This window comes from Dufourea novaeangliae, unplaced genomic scaffold, assembly GCF_001272555.1.
Source record: "Dufourea novaeangliae isolate 0120121106 unplaced genomic scaffold, ASM127255v1 scaffold168, whole genome shotgun sequence".
NCBI classification, from domain to species: domain Eukaryota; kingdom Metazoa; phylum Arthropoda; class Insecta; order Hymenoptera; family Halictidae; genus Dufourea; species Dufourea novaeangliae.
This window is the reverse complement of record NW_015374062.1, coordinates 1,874,913-1,890,199: the sequence shown is the minus strand read 5'-3', so window position 1 is coordinate 1,890,199 and position 15,287 is coordinate 1,874,913. Positions and strand designations below refer to the sequence as shown.

Here is a 15,287-nt window from a genome sequence, read left to right as displayed (position 1 = left end):
GGAAGAGCTATTTAAAGTGAACTAAACCGGGTACGCATCGCGAGATAGAGTGTCAACCGTTGTAAACAATTGAGATTTTAACAATGTTCTTGTAATTACTGGTTCCTTGCCGCTAGATAGTACTAATGTACGTTCTTTAAACTTCAAATCTAATGCGTGACGAAGGAAAATGATGACCTTTCAGCGGCGTAAATGCAATCGGAACCAGTTGCAATTTGGGTTGCCGCTCCATAAGGGTCTGCGTTAAAACAGGTATAAATAATGTTACTAATTTAGGGGTTTGGCAGCATTGTGTCGATGCATGAAGGCCTCAGGAATAATTTGAGACTAACGGCGTTCATTTTGAATGCTTGATTACTAAGATATTTGCATTTTTCCATCACTAGAAATTTTCACTCACCTGTCGGTATAATTTGGCTAGCAGTTTGAGCGATTTGCCACGGGCGGCGCCACCGGTCAAAAAAATAATGGTATTCCGCGATTAAATGCGATTTTAACAGTGTTCTGGTCATTTATAGTCATTTTCAATAGATGTGGATTAATCTACGTTCTTTAAGCTTCAAATCGAATGCTTAATTAGGTCGATATCTGTTCACATAACGCTGTAAGAGAGGTCCAAAGTGACCTAAAAGACGTACGCATGATGAGACACAGTGTCAACCGTTGCAGATAATTGTGATTTTAATGATGTTCTTAATGTTCCTGGTTCCCAGTCGCTACAGGATATTAATCTACGTTCTTTGATCTTGGAATCCAAAGCCTGGGAATGAAAAGTTATGCTCGTTTAACGATATAAACGTGATTGTAACCTGCTGCGATTGGGGTTACCACTCCATAAGGGTCTTCATTAACATATACATAAATAATTTGATTAATTCTGCGTTTCTGCAGTATTGGGGCTACGTATTGAGTCGTCAGGAACAATTTGAGACTAAGGACGTTTATTGTGAGCTCCTAATTACTGAGATATTAGCATTTTTCCACCGCCAGAAAATTCACTCACCTGTCGGTATAATTTGGCTAGCAGTTTGAGCGATTTGCCACGGGCGGCGCCACCGGTCAAAAAAACAGTGGTATTCCGCAATTAATTGCGATTTTAACAGAGTTCTGGTAAGTTATTGTTATTATGAATATATGGGGATTAATCTACGTTCTTTAAGCTTCAAATCTAATGCTTGTTCAAGAGGAAAGTTGTTCGCATAACTCTGTAAGAGCTGTCCAAATGTGAACTGAACGAGGAGCTCAAGACAGTACTTAGTAGGAACCTTTGCAAACAATTGTGATTTTAACAATGTTCTTGTGATTATTCTTTCTGCAGCAATGAAGTGTACGAATTTGCGTTGTTTATGCTTTAAATCTAGTGCTTGAGAAACAAAAATGGTGTTCGTATAACAGTGTAAATGCGGACAAAAGATGAGCAACCAGAGAGAAATTGAGAGTGCTCACACCCGGGAATTCGTTATCCCCGAGTATGTATACCGAAAAATAGTTGGTACGGAATATTAGTGTTTCTTAATAATTTATATCTTTAAAATTACTCCCAATTTGCTCCCTCGGAATCTAAAGTTGCTCCCATCGCAACGTTTACTTTTAATGAGGTATATTTAATGAGTGGTAGAATGTGTCACCGAAGATGTGATTGTTATAAATATTACATTATCGAAAATATTTAATTTATTCTCAAATAATGTAGAGTAAGCCAAATATTCTATGCTCAAAATTATAACAGTTATTGTCAAGGACATAAACAATCAAACGTCGATCAAGGAATTCTCATTTGCGACAAATTTTTATGAATTTGCCGCCTAAAACTCTACCGAGATACATTTAAATTAAATAATATTTAGTTAACAATCACCATAAACATTAAGACATAATCGTTATTTAATAGTTTGCTATAAAGTAAAAGTAATTACATGTAAAATTTCACTAATCAATTCATATCTTACAAGTTTCTGTGTATCTCGATTCGTATTTGTTATACACAATAACAATTTGTATTATAAAACAGCTGGCAGATTGTTTAACAATATCCCTCAGAAAGGTAACTGTTATAACAATTACTTTGTTAGATATAATAAATTAATCGAGAAATAATTTTTGGTGCGCTCGAATTTCCACTGCGCTTGATTTTCGCGCACCTGTCTGCGTAGCTCGCGGCCTAATAAATACAGGTGCGCAACAGAGAATCCTCATTTCCCTTGCGTCCGCGGACCTCTTCGTGGTCTTCACACGTCTTCATCTCCGATTGCTGACCATTGGTGGACACTGGTCAAGGGGACTTAAGGGGTCCTCTCTACTATCCGAACTCGACTGACAGCTCCGATTTTTTTTTTTTGTAGGCCAGGGTGTTTACGAGGCTATCTCCCTTATTCAAACTCGACGAAGTGATTTGCAACGTCTATCTTTATTAGCTAATTGTAATTAATTTATCTTATTTTGCTTTTTTAAATTAATTATGTTTTATTTTGATTTATTTTAATTACTTGTGTTTTAGTTCTAATTCTATAATGACAAGAGGTAAAGGGAACCATTTTATGCTTTGCACTAAACATCATTGGACACTTCATGGATCATTGAACTATTTTAACTGAATGTTGACCGGTGCTAGTGATATTTACTTAACGGTTTAAGCTTCCTTGTCTGATTTCATACACGCCTATAAAACTTTTACGTCGTGCTTGATGCCGTTACAGCAAATCAGTTTCATTCAGTTTACTATTTGTACTTATAAAAATAATGATTCGTCTATATTACACTTGGTACAGCTGCATTGAATACAGAAAAAAGATAGAAAATGAAAATTATAGAAGAATACGTAACAGTATCTTGTTATTACACCTAACCTTATCGAGTACCACAAGTATATTGTAACAAAAATATTGCATATAAAGAAACAGATCATAACTCAATTAGTGATAAGGTGATATTTAAATGAATGGTATTTAATGTTTTCTTTCGGACTTCTACTAATGGGTTCTTGTAAAATAATAACTCAAATAAAAGACTATCTGAACGAGTCGAATTGAAAGAATGATTAAACTTTAAGGAAAGTTATTTCTATCCCGCGGTTCCACTTGTTATTTCTACTTTTTTCATTCTTCCAGGGCGGACTTCGTAAACTGCTGAGCAAATACTCAAAATTAATACAAGAAATGCACAATATTTGAATTGAAAGAATGCAAACTGTAAAATGTTCACTTTATAAGCGTAATTCGACATAAAAATGAGAACTTGAAAAAACTTGCGTAGTAGTTGGAATTTTATGGGCACTTTGATTCTCAGCGATTTCACGTTCAAACAAAAACTTGTAGTCGCACGCAAGCAAATAAGCGCAACAAACGTAAATTGCAAATTAGTTGGCTCGTGTCCATGATAGATCGTAAAATCGGAGTCTACCGGATATTCTGTGTAACCCACACAACTGCATTCGACGTTGGATTGGCATACGACAAAGAATTGGAAAAAGAAGGAAAGGTGTATGGAATGAACAAGAAATTATAGTCCTCACATTTTTGATTCCACGGTTTTTCACCGCGAGAAAGAAACTCGTTTGTTCTATTTTTTATGTAAATAGGATACAAGATGTATGTGAAATCGGGTTCATAAAACTCCGTATAAACCTGACTCCTATAAATTAGGTTTATAAAATAGATACGATGTATCTGCTACTTCCTACGACGTGTCTGTTAAGTTTATTGACGCATGCATTTGTTTTTCCTGGAGTTCGTGAGAAAATCCAAAATTTACGCGTGGATTCAATAATATAGGTAGAAAAACATAGTAACACGTCACATGATTTCCCTGGTTTATATGTAATCACTATCAGCAACAACTTCTCGATAAAGACACGGGAAACGTTTATTAGCAGACGTGAGTTAATGCAAGTTAACTTCACAACCGCAGTGCAAGAAAAATTCTTCTTCAAGCATGAAATTAACCAATAGCCGTGCAAGATTCCCGTAAAATATGTAAAACGTATGCGGTATGCTAAGCATGGAATACAGAAACCATTCTATATTTTCAAAAGCTTCTAATGACAAAGCAAGTTTTCAACCACAATTCCCTTTTTTTGTCCAACCTTTCGAAATAAACCTGCTGGTCGAAATTTGCAGTAATTATTAAGAGTACCAATAAGTAATCCCCTATATTTTGTTAAATTCAGTAGGTACATTTTCTAGGAAATTAACCGTTAACTACAGACGACTCAGACATTTTATTTCACTATCGTAATCTAGTGGACAATTTTGGTAGCTCCAGTGTTCGAGTACCTTCAATTGACAGTGAAGTAAACAGGCTATTTCCATAACAATAACGAAAAATATCATTCAGTTCCTTATTAAAACTGTTGTGAAGTTTGTCGGATTGTTCGTATTTGAAACGAGTCGTGTCTAATTAAGGCTTGCGCATTTTCCGTGATATTTGTCCCGGTTCTCCACCACTCACCGTCATGTTTACCAAACAGAAGAATTAGAACATATTTCCAAATTAAAGTATTTTACTCGTCTATCGAAATGAAACAGTGAAATTGCTACACCTAATAGAAGGCTTTTCAACAGGAACTTTGTTTTTTAATAGGGGCAATTTTGAATGTGGTGACAGTTTTGTCATTCTGTTTTTTGACATATGTCAAGTACAAGGTCCACAATTTATTATAATGTCTTCAATTTCAATCGGACAAGGCAGAAAAATAATTAAAGTCCACTATGTGGTTTCAACAGGACTGAAACAATAAATTTATTACGAACGAAATTTCCCGATCGAATAATTTCGCGTAATTCTGCAGTCAATTGACCGCCTAGATTATGTGATTTACCGCCGTTAGTCTATTTCTTAAGAGGCTACGTGAAAGATCAAGTCTATGCAGATAATCCACGCTACATTGAAGCCTTGAAAACCAACATCCGAGGCGTGGTGAGTTAGAGCCGCAATTATGTAAAAATGTAATCGAAAATTTGGACAAAAGGATCGGCGTCTGTAAACATGGTCGTGGCGAACATCTGTCCGATATTCTTTTTGATTCATAAATTTCAGACATTCTACGCGATGTATCAATAAAGAAATACAGATCGTTCATCCAAAATGTGTGTCTTATGTAAAATTTAAAAACAAAGTCCGTGTTGAAAAGCCCTGTAGTAATTAGTAACGATGTGAACATCCGATAAGTTATTCACCCGGCAAGGTTTACGATGTTCTTTTCTCCTGCGCCGACCCTGACAGGAAGGATGCGACCGAAGCATCATCTTTGGTGATCACCTCCCAGAAGCTGAGTCGGGGAACGATATTTTATAAAGCACGCCTGCACGTATCGTCGGTACGTGATTTGATTGTGAACTGCGTGTTAATGGGCCGTCGTGAAACACCTCTCGTGCCTCGTTACACCTATATAAACGACAATGACTCGCCGTAGAGGGTTTAGTTGACCGTTCGTTCTAATCGCGAGTGGCAAAGGTGTTTTCGTTGCGCTTAACCGTGTCACCGGAGGGCTATGGTATTCCTATGGTGTTCCTAAAGGTGAGGCGAGATTTGCTTTACAAAAAAAAAAAAAAAAAAAAAAAAAAAAAAAAAAAAAATAAAAACAAACCTTCACCAGCGTCGGATTAAAAGAGGGAAGGGGTTGCTAGGGGGCTGCAAGCCAGGGCCCCGCTTTCCAGGGAGGTGCCCGATGTCAGCTTTCCGTTTGTGTGAAAAATAATTGAATAAAACTTTGTTTACTGTTTTCCTTTTGAAATACAGTACAGCCTCCCGTATCCGTATTGATAGGGAAACAAACGTGGATGGATAAGGGAATTTTCGGATGATAGAACAATCACTTCCTTTTATATTGAACTTTATTCATTCAAGTGGAAATCAAGAAAATTGAACTTTGTTTCGATATTTAAGGATCCCATAGCTTTTTAGCTACTAAATCGCATAAGTTTTTCGTTCAGTTGCCATTGTAATATCGCACGCTGTTAGCTACATACTAAATTGTTATACTACAGAATTCGTTTGACCGGATACGGTAAAGTGTATATAAGATTGTATGTAAACTATTCGATATTAAAGTATTCGGATAATGGGGGTGCGGATATGGGAGGCTCTACTGTAATTAGAAATTCCACTAAATGTAAAAATAAATCAAATCAAAGTTTACTTAGAATAAATTTCAATTTTTTGAAGATTTATTCATTTTATTGTATGTTTTATTACAAACATCCCTCTCCCTCCCAGCTTTTCAACCAAAGGGGCCCTCGAATGTTTGATAGCCCTGGGCCAGAAAAAATCTTAATGCGGGCCTGCCCTTAACACTGGACCAAGCAGGTATTCAGAATGCACACTAGTGAAGAAAAAAGCAGATAGTAGCAGCTGTAATGTCCAGTGGAGCCATAAATTACGTCGGATGAATTTAGCTCTGCAGTGCGAATGTTGATTTTTTCATACTGTAGCCCAAACCGATTTTTTTTCAGAATACACAGATAGAAAAAAACGATCCTAACAATGGGCGCATTTTTAGTGAAACGACAAATGTTCATCGATATCGAAATTAAATCGAATTTGGGGGAAAAAAACCGGACTTGTTTATAAGGCCGGTTATGAATCAACGTACGAAATGTTGAAAATACATATAGCGACGACCAAAATACGCACGAAACAAAATCACCAGGACATACGGAATTCAGTTTTGACGCACGCTCTAATCCTAGTGTTTGTTAAAACATTGCAAACAGACCTACGCCTTTTGTAAGGCGCAAGCACGAAAACAAAGCGTTGCATCAGCGACGACGGTTGTTCCATCTTTATGTAAAGAGAAACTTCTTAACGTACGCGGTATTTAAAAAAATTAATCAAAGTGCATTACAAATGTTCAAAATGGCACATTTTTTTTTTTTTTAAGTTCATAATGTCAACAAACAATAATACGTCTTTTTAAACACCCCGTTTTGAACGTGCAACATTTGTTTTCTCGCGAATTTTAAGATTGTTTTTTTGCACCAACGTTTTTGGACGTTTTTTCGTTTCTCTGATATATTGCGTCCATCGTCCGACTTTTCGACTTGCATTTAACGGCCGAAAAATATGAACAATTAGCATGTTAATAATATGGTCGGCACCGTCGATGAACGATAAAACATGCACACGAGTCGTCAATGTGAAAAATGTAAAAAAAGTTTACGTGACACTCACGATGCAGAGGTGTGACGTATTCTAAGTACTTCATGGACTTCGAACAAATCTTGAGTGGTCCACACAAGTGTATCTGGTGGGAGCAAACGCTTAAATAGGCTGAAAACTTTATGGACACGCCAGAGTGCCCATGGTGCAGCTCTAAAGATTTTTGCTCAAAAACGATTTCGGTTGTGGAGTTGCAAAGGAATTATCGTCGAACGATTCGATCGCTATGGTTCTGACAGTGCAACAAATAGTAAGTGACGGAGAATCATTCACGTTTGTGTACATTGATAGACATAATACAAATGTAAATACAGCGGTACACGATTAAACTTTGTGCGTGGTTCTAACGTAAAGTGCGTATTATTATGAAAGAAAAATGTCTGTTATCGAGCTTTGTGACGGATTTAATAGCTTTGGTTCGTTATTATTAACATCGAAAGTCATTTTTGGCCAACGAACCTTGTTCTCTGGTGTGAAGCATTATTATTCGATTGGCATTTAAGCGTTCGGATAGCACGTTTCGACAAACCAATTAATAAGAAATCCAGCTGGAATAGTCAATGAATGTCCCTCACGGACTGTACTAGACAAGTGAATCGAGTTTTATTTCGAGTGCTTTAAAATTGTTAATTAAATCGCACGAACGGGGTGTCATTCTTAAATAGGCTTGTTTTCGAAGAATGGTAATATTATGCTGTAACAGATATGTTAATTTAAACGTGAAACAATGTGACTGAGAAACTGTATGTACATATACATATATATTTAGGTAATGTTTATTTTCAGTTTATTCGTAGCTTAATAAGAGTTATATTTTAAGAATATTTTGAGCACACGATGTCCAGACACGCTAACAATCGTGAAACGAACTTTTCTGTCGGAGATGATGGTTTAATAATAACAGAGTAAACGTGTGTACAGGTTTCCAAAGAATTGATCATTCGTGCTAACAAGTGGCTTCTCTTTTTGTACAAAAAGAGACAAAAAGTTAAGGAGCTTAACGTGAAGTCGGAAAGCAAAGAAAAACAATTAACGGAAGCTTGGTAATGAAAGTGTCAACAGTGACGTTTTGAATGAAGCAGTTTGAAAAAGATTAATGCACCGGTGCTTCTTCTTCGAAAACTACCGGAGTCAATTTTGAATTACAAAGTACATAAAATTAGCTTGTGTTCGGAATTTTTTACAGCAATTATTAAAATGTTTCGTGGAACATAGCAAGTGTTTGTAATTATTCATAGTTAACTGTTATTTACAATCATCGTTTAATTTATATTGAGAAAGACCCTTACCGACATCTTTACAAATTAAATTTTTGAATTTAAATTAGAATATTATATGTAATAATATTATGGATCACTATTCATTGTTTATTTATTAAACCTCGGATATTTATATAAATTTCCATTTTTGTGGATTACTTAAGTTGACAATATGATACAAATTTTGTTAATACTAGCTACTACTAATAAAGTTCTCGTTTCATTTCTTAAATGCATGAAACCAGCAATCTACATATTTATGATTAACTCATTTTATTATCCTCCTGTTTCTACCCGATCGGTTGATTATAAGATTTATAATCTCATTGAACTCTGAAATTATTATACGAAACCTTCATAAAATATAATACAATATAATTTTATAAAACATATACCATTTTCATGTTGAAAATATTGGGTCAGTCCAAAAGTTTCGATGGATTTTTTGCAGTTGATATAATCGACATGGTTTATGTGGGAACAATAAACAATGTTATCATTATATAATGTGTCGATGTCAATTTAACATAGTGAATTGTCGTTCAGAATGAAATTTGAATTATTCCACAATAACGGTGCACTAACAGAAATTATTTTTATTCCATCAGTGGGACCAAACGCCAGGTGGGGTGTGGGTTTACCTCGTCGTTATAGCGAGTATTTACATTCTCTACATTCTGAAGAGCTACATCAGAAGCGTGTTATTCGTTTCGCGACTTAATGGTCCGAAAACAGTTCCGATCTTGGGGAACGCGAGATGTGTTCTCAACGATAATCGTAAGTGACGAATAATATTGTACATGAAAACAGTTTCTGCAAAATTTCTCGAATAACATTTATATTATAGACACCACACTAGTGCGAATTTGCACCAGCGCAGCATTGTTTCGTCTGTTCGTTTTGAAATTTACCATATCTTTGCAACAAATTTTTCTAGTTAAAAAATTATTTACTTTTGCAATTATTACCATTGAACACTGGTAGTTCTGGTGTTAAGAAAATTTTGAATACTGTTCCAGTACTTCACAGACTGGCAAACGAGAATCAAACATATGGCCGCGTCATCAGGATATGGTTGACGGGGCTGCCGTACGTGATGGTGTTGGAGCCAGAGGACATCCAAGTGATCCTCAGCAGTATGAAGCACACGCGGAAAATATTTTTCTACAAGTTGCTCGACAATTTCCTCGGGAAAGGATTAATCACGAGGGACGTGGAGACCTGGCGAACGCACCGGAAGTTTCTGCAGCCGGCGTTCCATCTTCACATCCTCGAGAGGTTCACCAATACATTCGCCGAGTGCGCGAATAATCTGATGAACGAATTCGTTGATAAGGACAACCAGGAGATCAATATCACCTCGTTCATAAACGATTCCGTTTACGATATTTTAAGCGGTAAGTAGAACTTATCCTCAAAATGAATGTAAAGTAATGTCCAGGTATGATTGTCTATTTCTCGTCGTTTGTGAAGATGTTTGGTGATTTAACCGTTTGCTGGCGTATTTGACAAAATAGGGTTAACACCAATGAACACTTAAGAGATTTCGTAATTATTAAAGTCGAATTTTAAATGGGAATAATATTAATAGATATTTGGAAAAATTGGAAAACGATCATTATTAAATTGAAAAGAAAAAATACAGATTTCACCATGAACAATATTAAGTGAATTGTTTGAATAAGAAACAAGAAATTAAAACAAATTAATATTAAATCATTTGCTCATTTTAATAACTTAATTTACTATGGTGGATTACTTATTGGTACATGTTTCATTGAATGTACGCAAATTATGTAAGATCTGATAGTTGAGCGTAGATATACAACTACACAGGGTTAAATTTTAATGACAAGTTTATCATAATTAATCACTAGATTGTGGATTTTAAGCATTTATAGAACAATCGTTTAAAATTCGGTACAGTGAACAGTTTCAGAAAGTTTGACAGGTTTCCTTTTTCTTTCGAAACTATTAGTGCCGTTAACAGGGTAAATAAATTTTCCTTTGGGTCGAATTTCAGTAAAATTAATTCATAAAATTCTATATTTGCATAAGCAGCCATAGTCATCGATGAATCTCCCGAAAGTGATTGGACTCGCCGGAATAAAAAGAAAAGGATTATGGATAGCTGTGGACATCCTATAAATCGCATGTGTTCTCTTTTCTCCGCTTTTTTTCCTGATTATTTGCGAATTAATTATGCATTAGGAGGCGAATCAAGGAATGGTGTTGCTTTTCTAGTATCATCCGAGCCTCGTTTGATTTGCGGAGTTCCATGTAAATGCACTCAGTGTATGAGCAAGAGTGTCAACATTTTCTTCGACGTAGCATATCCAAACCTTTTGCAATTCCACGATCGAAACCGTTGAATTATCGCGGACAGTTTGCCCAGACGTTTCATCACGTTTTAACGAATCACGTGGTACCGGCGCGTCAGGGTTACCGCGTATTAAAGAATTTATCGCGAAGAAATTTGCATTCAACTTCAATTCAATCCGAAAACTTGTACAATCCGACGTGAATCAGATGCCATTTAAAAACAGATTTTTTCCCGTATACACTGCCGGCGAAATATTTTCGACCGCTTCGATGCTTGTAACAAACAAGTGAATTTATAAAAATAAGGAGCAGAATTACAACGGATTTATATTTCAAGTGGAATACTGGTTTAAAAAAATTCAAATAACTTTATATTTCAAGTGGAATACTGGTTTAAAAAAATTCAATCACTTTATATTTTCAGTGGAATACTGGTTTAAAAAAATTCAAATAACTTTGTCAGAAAATTCTTTTAAAAATTCTTTTAAAAATTCTTTTAAAAAAAAACAATAAATTTTACTGTGTGCATTTATTAAACATAACAATTGTAAGGGTAGTGTGAATTGTTAGAGACTTTATTCTAGATTTTCAAACAATTCGTGTCACATACAGTGAATATTGTTATTCTAACAATTTCCTATCTGTACTGGTCCCGAACATTTAATAGTGGCCTTCGATAAAGCTAATTATCGTATCTACTCCGAAATGGAACAGCCACCTTTATGTAACTACTCTAATTAAGATTTAATTTGTTTAAATTACTATGAAAATGAAAGTAAGTAAATAAAACTTGGAACATTGCCGTGTGTTAACACTAACACTACCAAACTCGTCCAAATGACGAATTACAGATTTACTATTTTACCATTACTGAAATTATAATGGTGCTTTTGACGGAATTTACGTTGTTCTTTCATTTGCTACAGATTTTATCATATTGATGTATTATGCTAGATGTATTAGGAGATTGGTGGTCGGAAATTTTTCGCCAACAGTGTACGTGTGTTTCGCAAATTACGCAAACTACGCTGCTCGTTTATGCACGCGTTCAAAAGTCGAAATGCCAAAATATCTAGTTTTACATGCGTGTGTACGAGCGGACGGTGTACTAATTATGCGGTTTCGTTACCATGTCAATAACACACGGGCCATTGTGTTATTAAAGACACATGACAAATCACCACTTGGCACCATTCTGAGATCTACATCACGGGCATCCGACGTACACGCTAACTGTTCCATCGGATTCCAAAGACGTCGCTTTCAATATCGATTAGCATATGAATCAAAATCAAACGTAGTGTAACTTCTGTTGAATCGTCGCGGCAATAAATATATTTACATATATTGAATGCTTTAATTGACACCCAATTGAAGATTAAGTTACTTCACACCTACATAAAACCTGACATTAAAATTTACTTAATAACAAAGGGAAAAAATTCGAACGCGATAAATATTCATTGGGCGCTGTTATCTTCTCTAAATTATTATTTCAACGTCGTTGCACATGAAATTAGCGAGTTTATCGATAGATATACTATATTTAACATTATCTTTATGAATAAATATTATTAAAATAGGAAAATTACACGGTGTACTATACTCGTTTCAAGGTACTGTCTAACATAACAATGAAAGCAATTGTGTTAAACACTGAAGTTCTGAAGTTAATTAAAGTAGGGAATTAACCTCGGTTAAATACAGCCATTCATTCCACGTTTACTATACGTTATAAAAATGTATACGTAATATTATGTATCAATTCAAATTTCACTTTAATCTTTAAAAAATCTCTTAAGTGTTCATTCATTGGTGCGATTACCCTAATTGCATATGTGTGTAATGAAAATAACACTTGTATGTCAAAGAAAAACGTACATATATGGAGTCGATTTAATCTTACTTTGTCTAATAAAATGAATAACCCAATAATGTGCAATTGTTCGCAGAGACGGTTTTGGGAATAAATCGAGGGAGTCGATACACGCGCGACATAGCCGCGGATGATGATCTCCCCTTCAGAAAGTAAGAATTGAAATCTGTTCTCTGCGGTTCTCGATCGACAATATAACGTTGTACGATAATTAGAAAACCAAGCGACATACGTCGAACACGGTCGCGCATAAACGACTTGAATTTTCTCTCGCAGGGGACAGATCATGCTTCTCTATCGATTGGTGAGACCTTGGTTATTAATCGAATGGATCTATCGATTGACCAAGCACGGGAAACAGGAGGAGAAACAGCGAAAGGACCTTTTTGACACATGTTTCAAAATGATGAAGGACAAACGGGAACAGTTGCGAAATAAGGACGATTCCGTTAACGACGGGACGAGGATATCTGAAAGAATGTCGTTGCTCGAGTATATGGTGGAGATGAACGAGAAAAATCCTTGCTTCACCGACGAGGACATCGTCGAGGAGTGTTGCACGTTCATGCTGGCTGGCCAGGACTCGGTCGGCACCGCGACCGCCATGACGTTGTTCCTTTTAGCTAATCATCCGGAATGGCAGGAGAGGTGTATCGAGGAGATGGACCGAATCTTCGACGGGGACTCGTCGAGGCAGCCCACGATGAAAGACCTGAAGGACATGAGATGCTTGGAAATGTGCATCAAAGAATCCCTCAGATTGTACCCGAGTGTACCGATTATTGCGAGGATACTTGGTGAAGATGTGAAAATAGGTGCGTATAGAATATTTAAAACATTAATCGCTAAACCATTAGGTACTAAAGCATTAGGCGCTAATGGATTCGGTACTAAAGCACTAGGCACCGAATCGCTAGGCACTGAAGCATTAGGTATTAAAGCATTAGGTACTAAAGCATTAGGCACTGAAGCATTAGGTACTAAAGCGTTGAGTACTGAAGTATTAGGTATTAAAGCAGCAGGTAGTAGAGCATTATGTACTTCAACATTAAGTACTGAAGTAGGTGTTGTCATCTCATAAGTTCTTGCTTAACTCCATACCGACACTTAGATAGCCTGTTTGAAACATTGATCGATGAGATGGCTACTGTTTGGATAATTTATTGTTAAGTGTAACTTGTAATACGGTATAATATGTATTGATATTGGATAAATTTAGGAAAACACGTGATACCAGCGGGTTGCGGCATTTTCATGTCACCCTACAGTACGCATCGTTTGGCACACCACTTTCCCGATCCTGAAGCATTCAAACCTGAACGCTTTAGCCCAGAGAACTCCGAGAAGAGACATCCTTATTCTTACTTGCCTTTCAGCGCTGGACCTAGAAATTGCATTGGTAAAATTATTTAAAAATGATTCCATTGCTAAATTATTATTGCAAAGCGTTCGTTATAGTTACGTTAGCAATTTTTAATGCAAATTTACGCCATGAGGGTTTAATTCAAAGAACGTACGGTTACACAAGAAATTATGTTCGAAGTTTCATTATATTAAATTTAAAATAAAATACAAAATATTACTAATAGGCTGGCGGATGCTTATGCAAATTACGACTTCAGAGATTAATTTACATAATTGAGAATAAAATAGTCATTCGTGTTACTCGTTAAAGATTTTTTTTTATGGTAAAACAGATTAGAAGTGTTATTAACAGGCTGTAAATTTATATTTTTATAAATACCTGTAGAAGAAACTGCATGGAAATTGAATGTTCTATTATACAATAGAATACGATTATATTAAATTCTATTCATGTTTGTACTTTAAATGCTATGTTATGAAATTTTCAAAACTTTTAAGTTATGAAATTACTCTAATTTGCTATTTCTTGAATGGTTTTCAGGATACAAGTTCGCGATGTTGGAAATGAAATCCATGATCAGTGCTATCCTTCGAAAGTGCCAGTTACAATCGGTTCCCGGGAAGGAGGAAGTGCGACCGAAATTTCGAATGACGATCAGAGCGCAAGGTGGACTTTGGGTTAAAGTTGTGGCGCGTGATCAGAAATCAAAAAACCTATGTAGTTAATTAATTCAATACTTCCTGGTCAGACACGTTCGTAGTACCTTGTTCGCTATTTCGAAAAGGATGACTAGTGGACTGTAAATTATTTAATCATTTTCTAAGTAAATCGCAGTTGAAAATTTTCACTTTATTTTTTCGATCAGTGAACATTCTGATTTGAAAAAATATCCCTTGATAGTTCCTCGCTTAATAGGTAATCGGATGAACATTCTGTAATATAAGAACCATTTATCGCAAATTAATTGTTTTTCCTTTCTAGTATTTATTGCATAATGATTATGCTTTAATTACTTAAACAACTGGAGAACGAACACGAAAATTATGATCAGTATTTAATTATTCTAGATAATTTGTAATTAATTTAAAATTATAAATGTTTTATAGCACAAACGTGTGGTTAGAGGTTCTTTTTTAAAGTTTCTTGTACATAAAACTGAAAATACAGAAAATATTGTAAGCTTATTAGAAAATATATCATAAATAATTAATGTTGCTGTTTCGATCGAAGTGGGCCAAGGCTGAGAGTAAGATGAAAAGTTTGCCTATGGTAATTTACGATGGCGTTTGATTTTGGGGAGTATTCTTGT

General features: G+C 35.6%; 1 protein-coding gene across 1 annotated transcript; it reads left to right on the top strand.

Moving 5' to 3' along the window:
- Nucleotides 1-687: 687 nt before the first annotated feature.
- LOC107190168 (probable cytochrome P450 4aa1) lies at nt 688-14,703 on the top strand. The gene is made up of 10 exons (XM_015578920.1): nt 688-705; nt 4,239-4,288; nt 4,803-4,914; nt 7,355-7,405; nt 9,023-9,191; nt 9,434-9,811; nt 12,689-12,764; nt 12,889-13,427; nt 13,832-14,011; nt 14,519-14,703. Exons 1-10 carry the CDS (start codon nt 688-690, stop codon nt 14,701-14,703), a joined length of 1,758 nt encoding a protein of 585 aa, XP_015434406.1.
- The last annotated feature ends 584 nt before the right edge of the window (nt 14,704-15,287 follow it).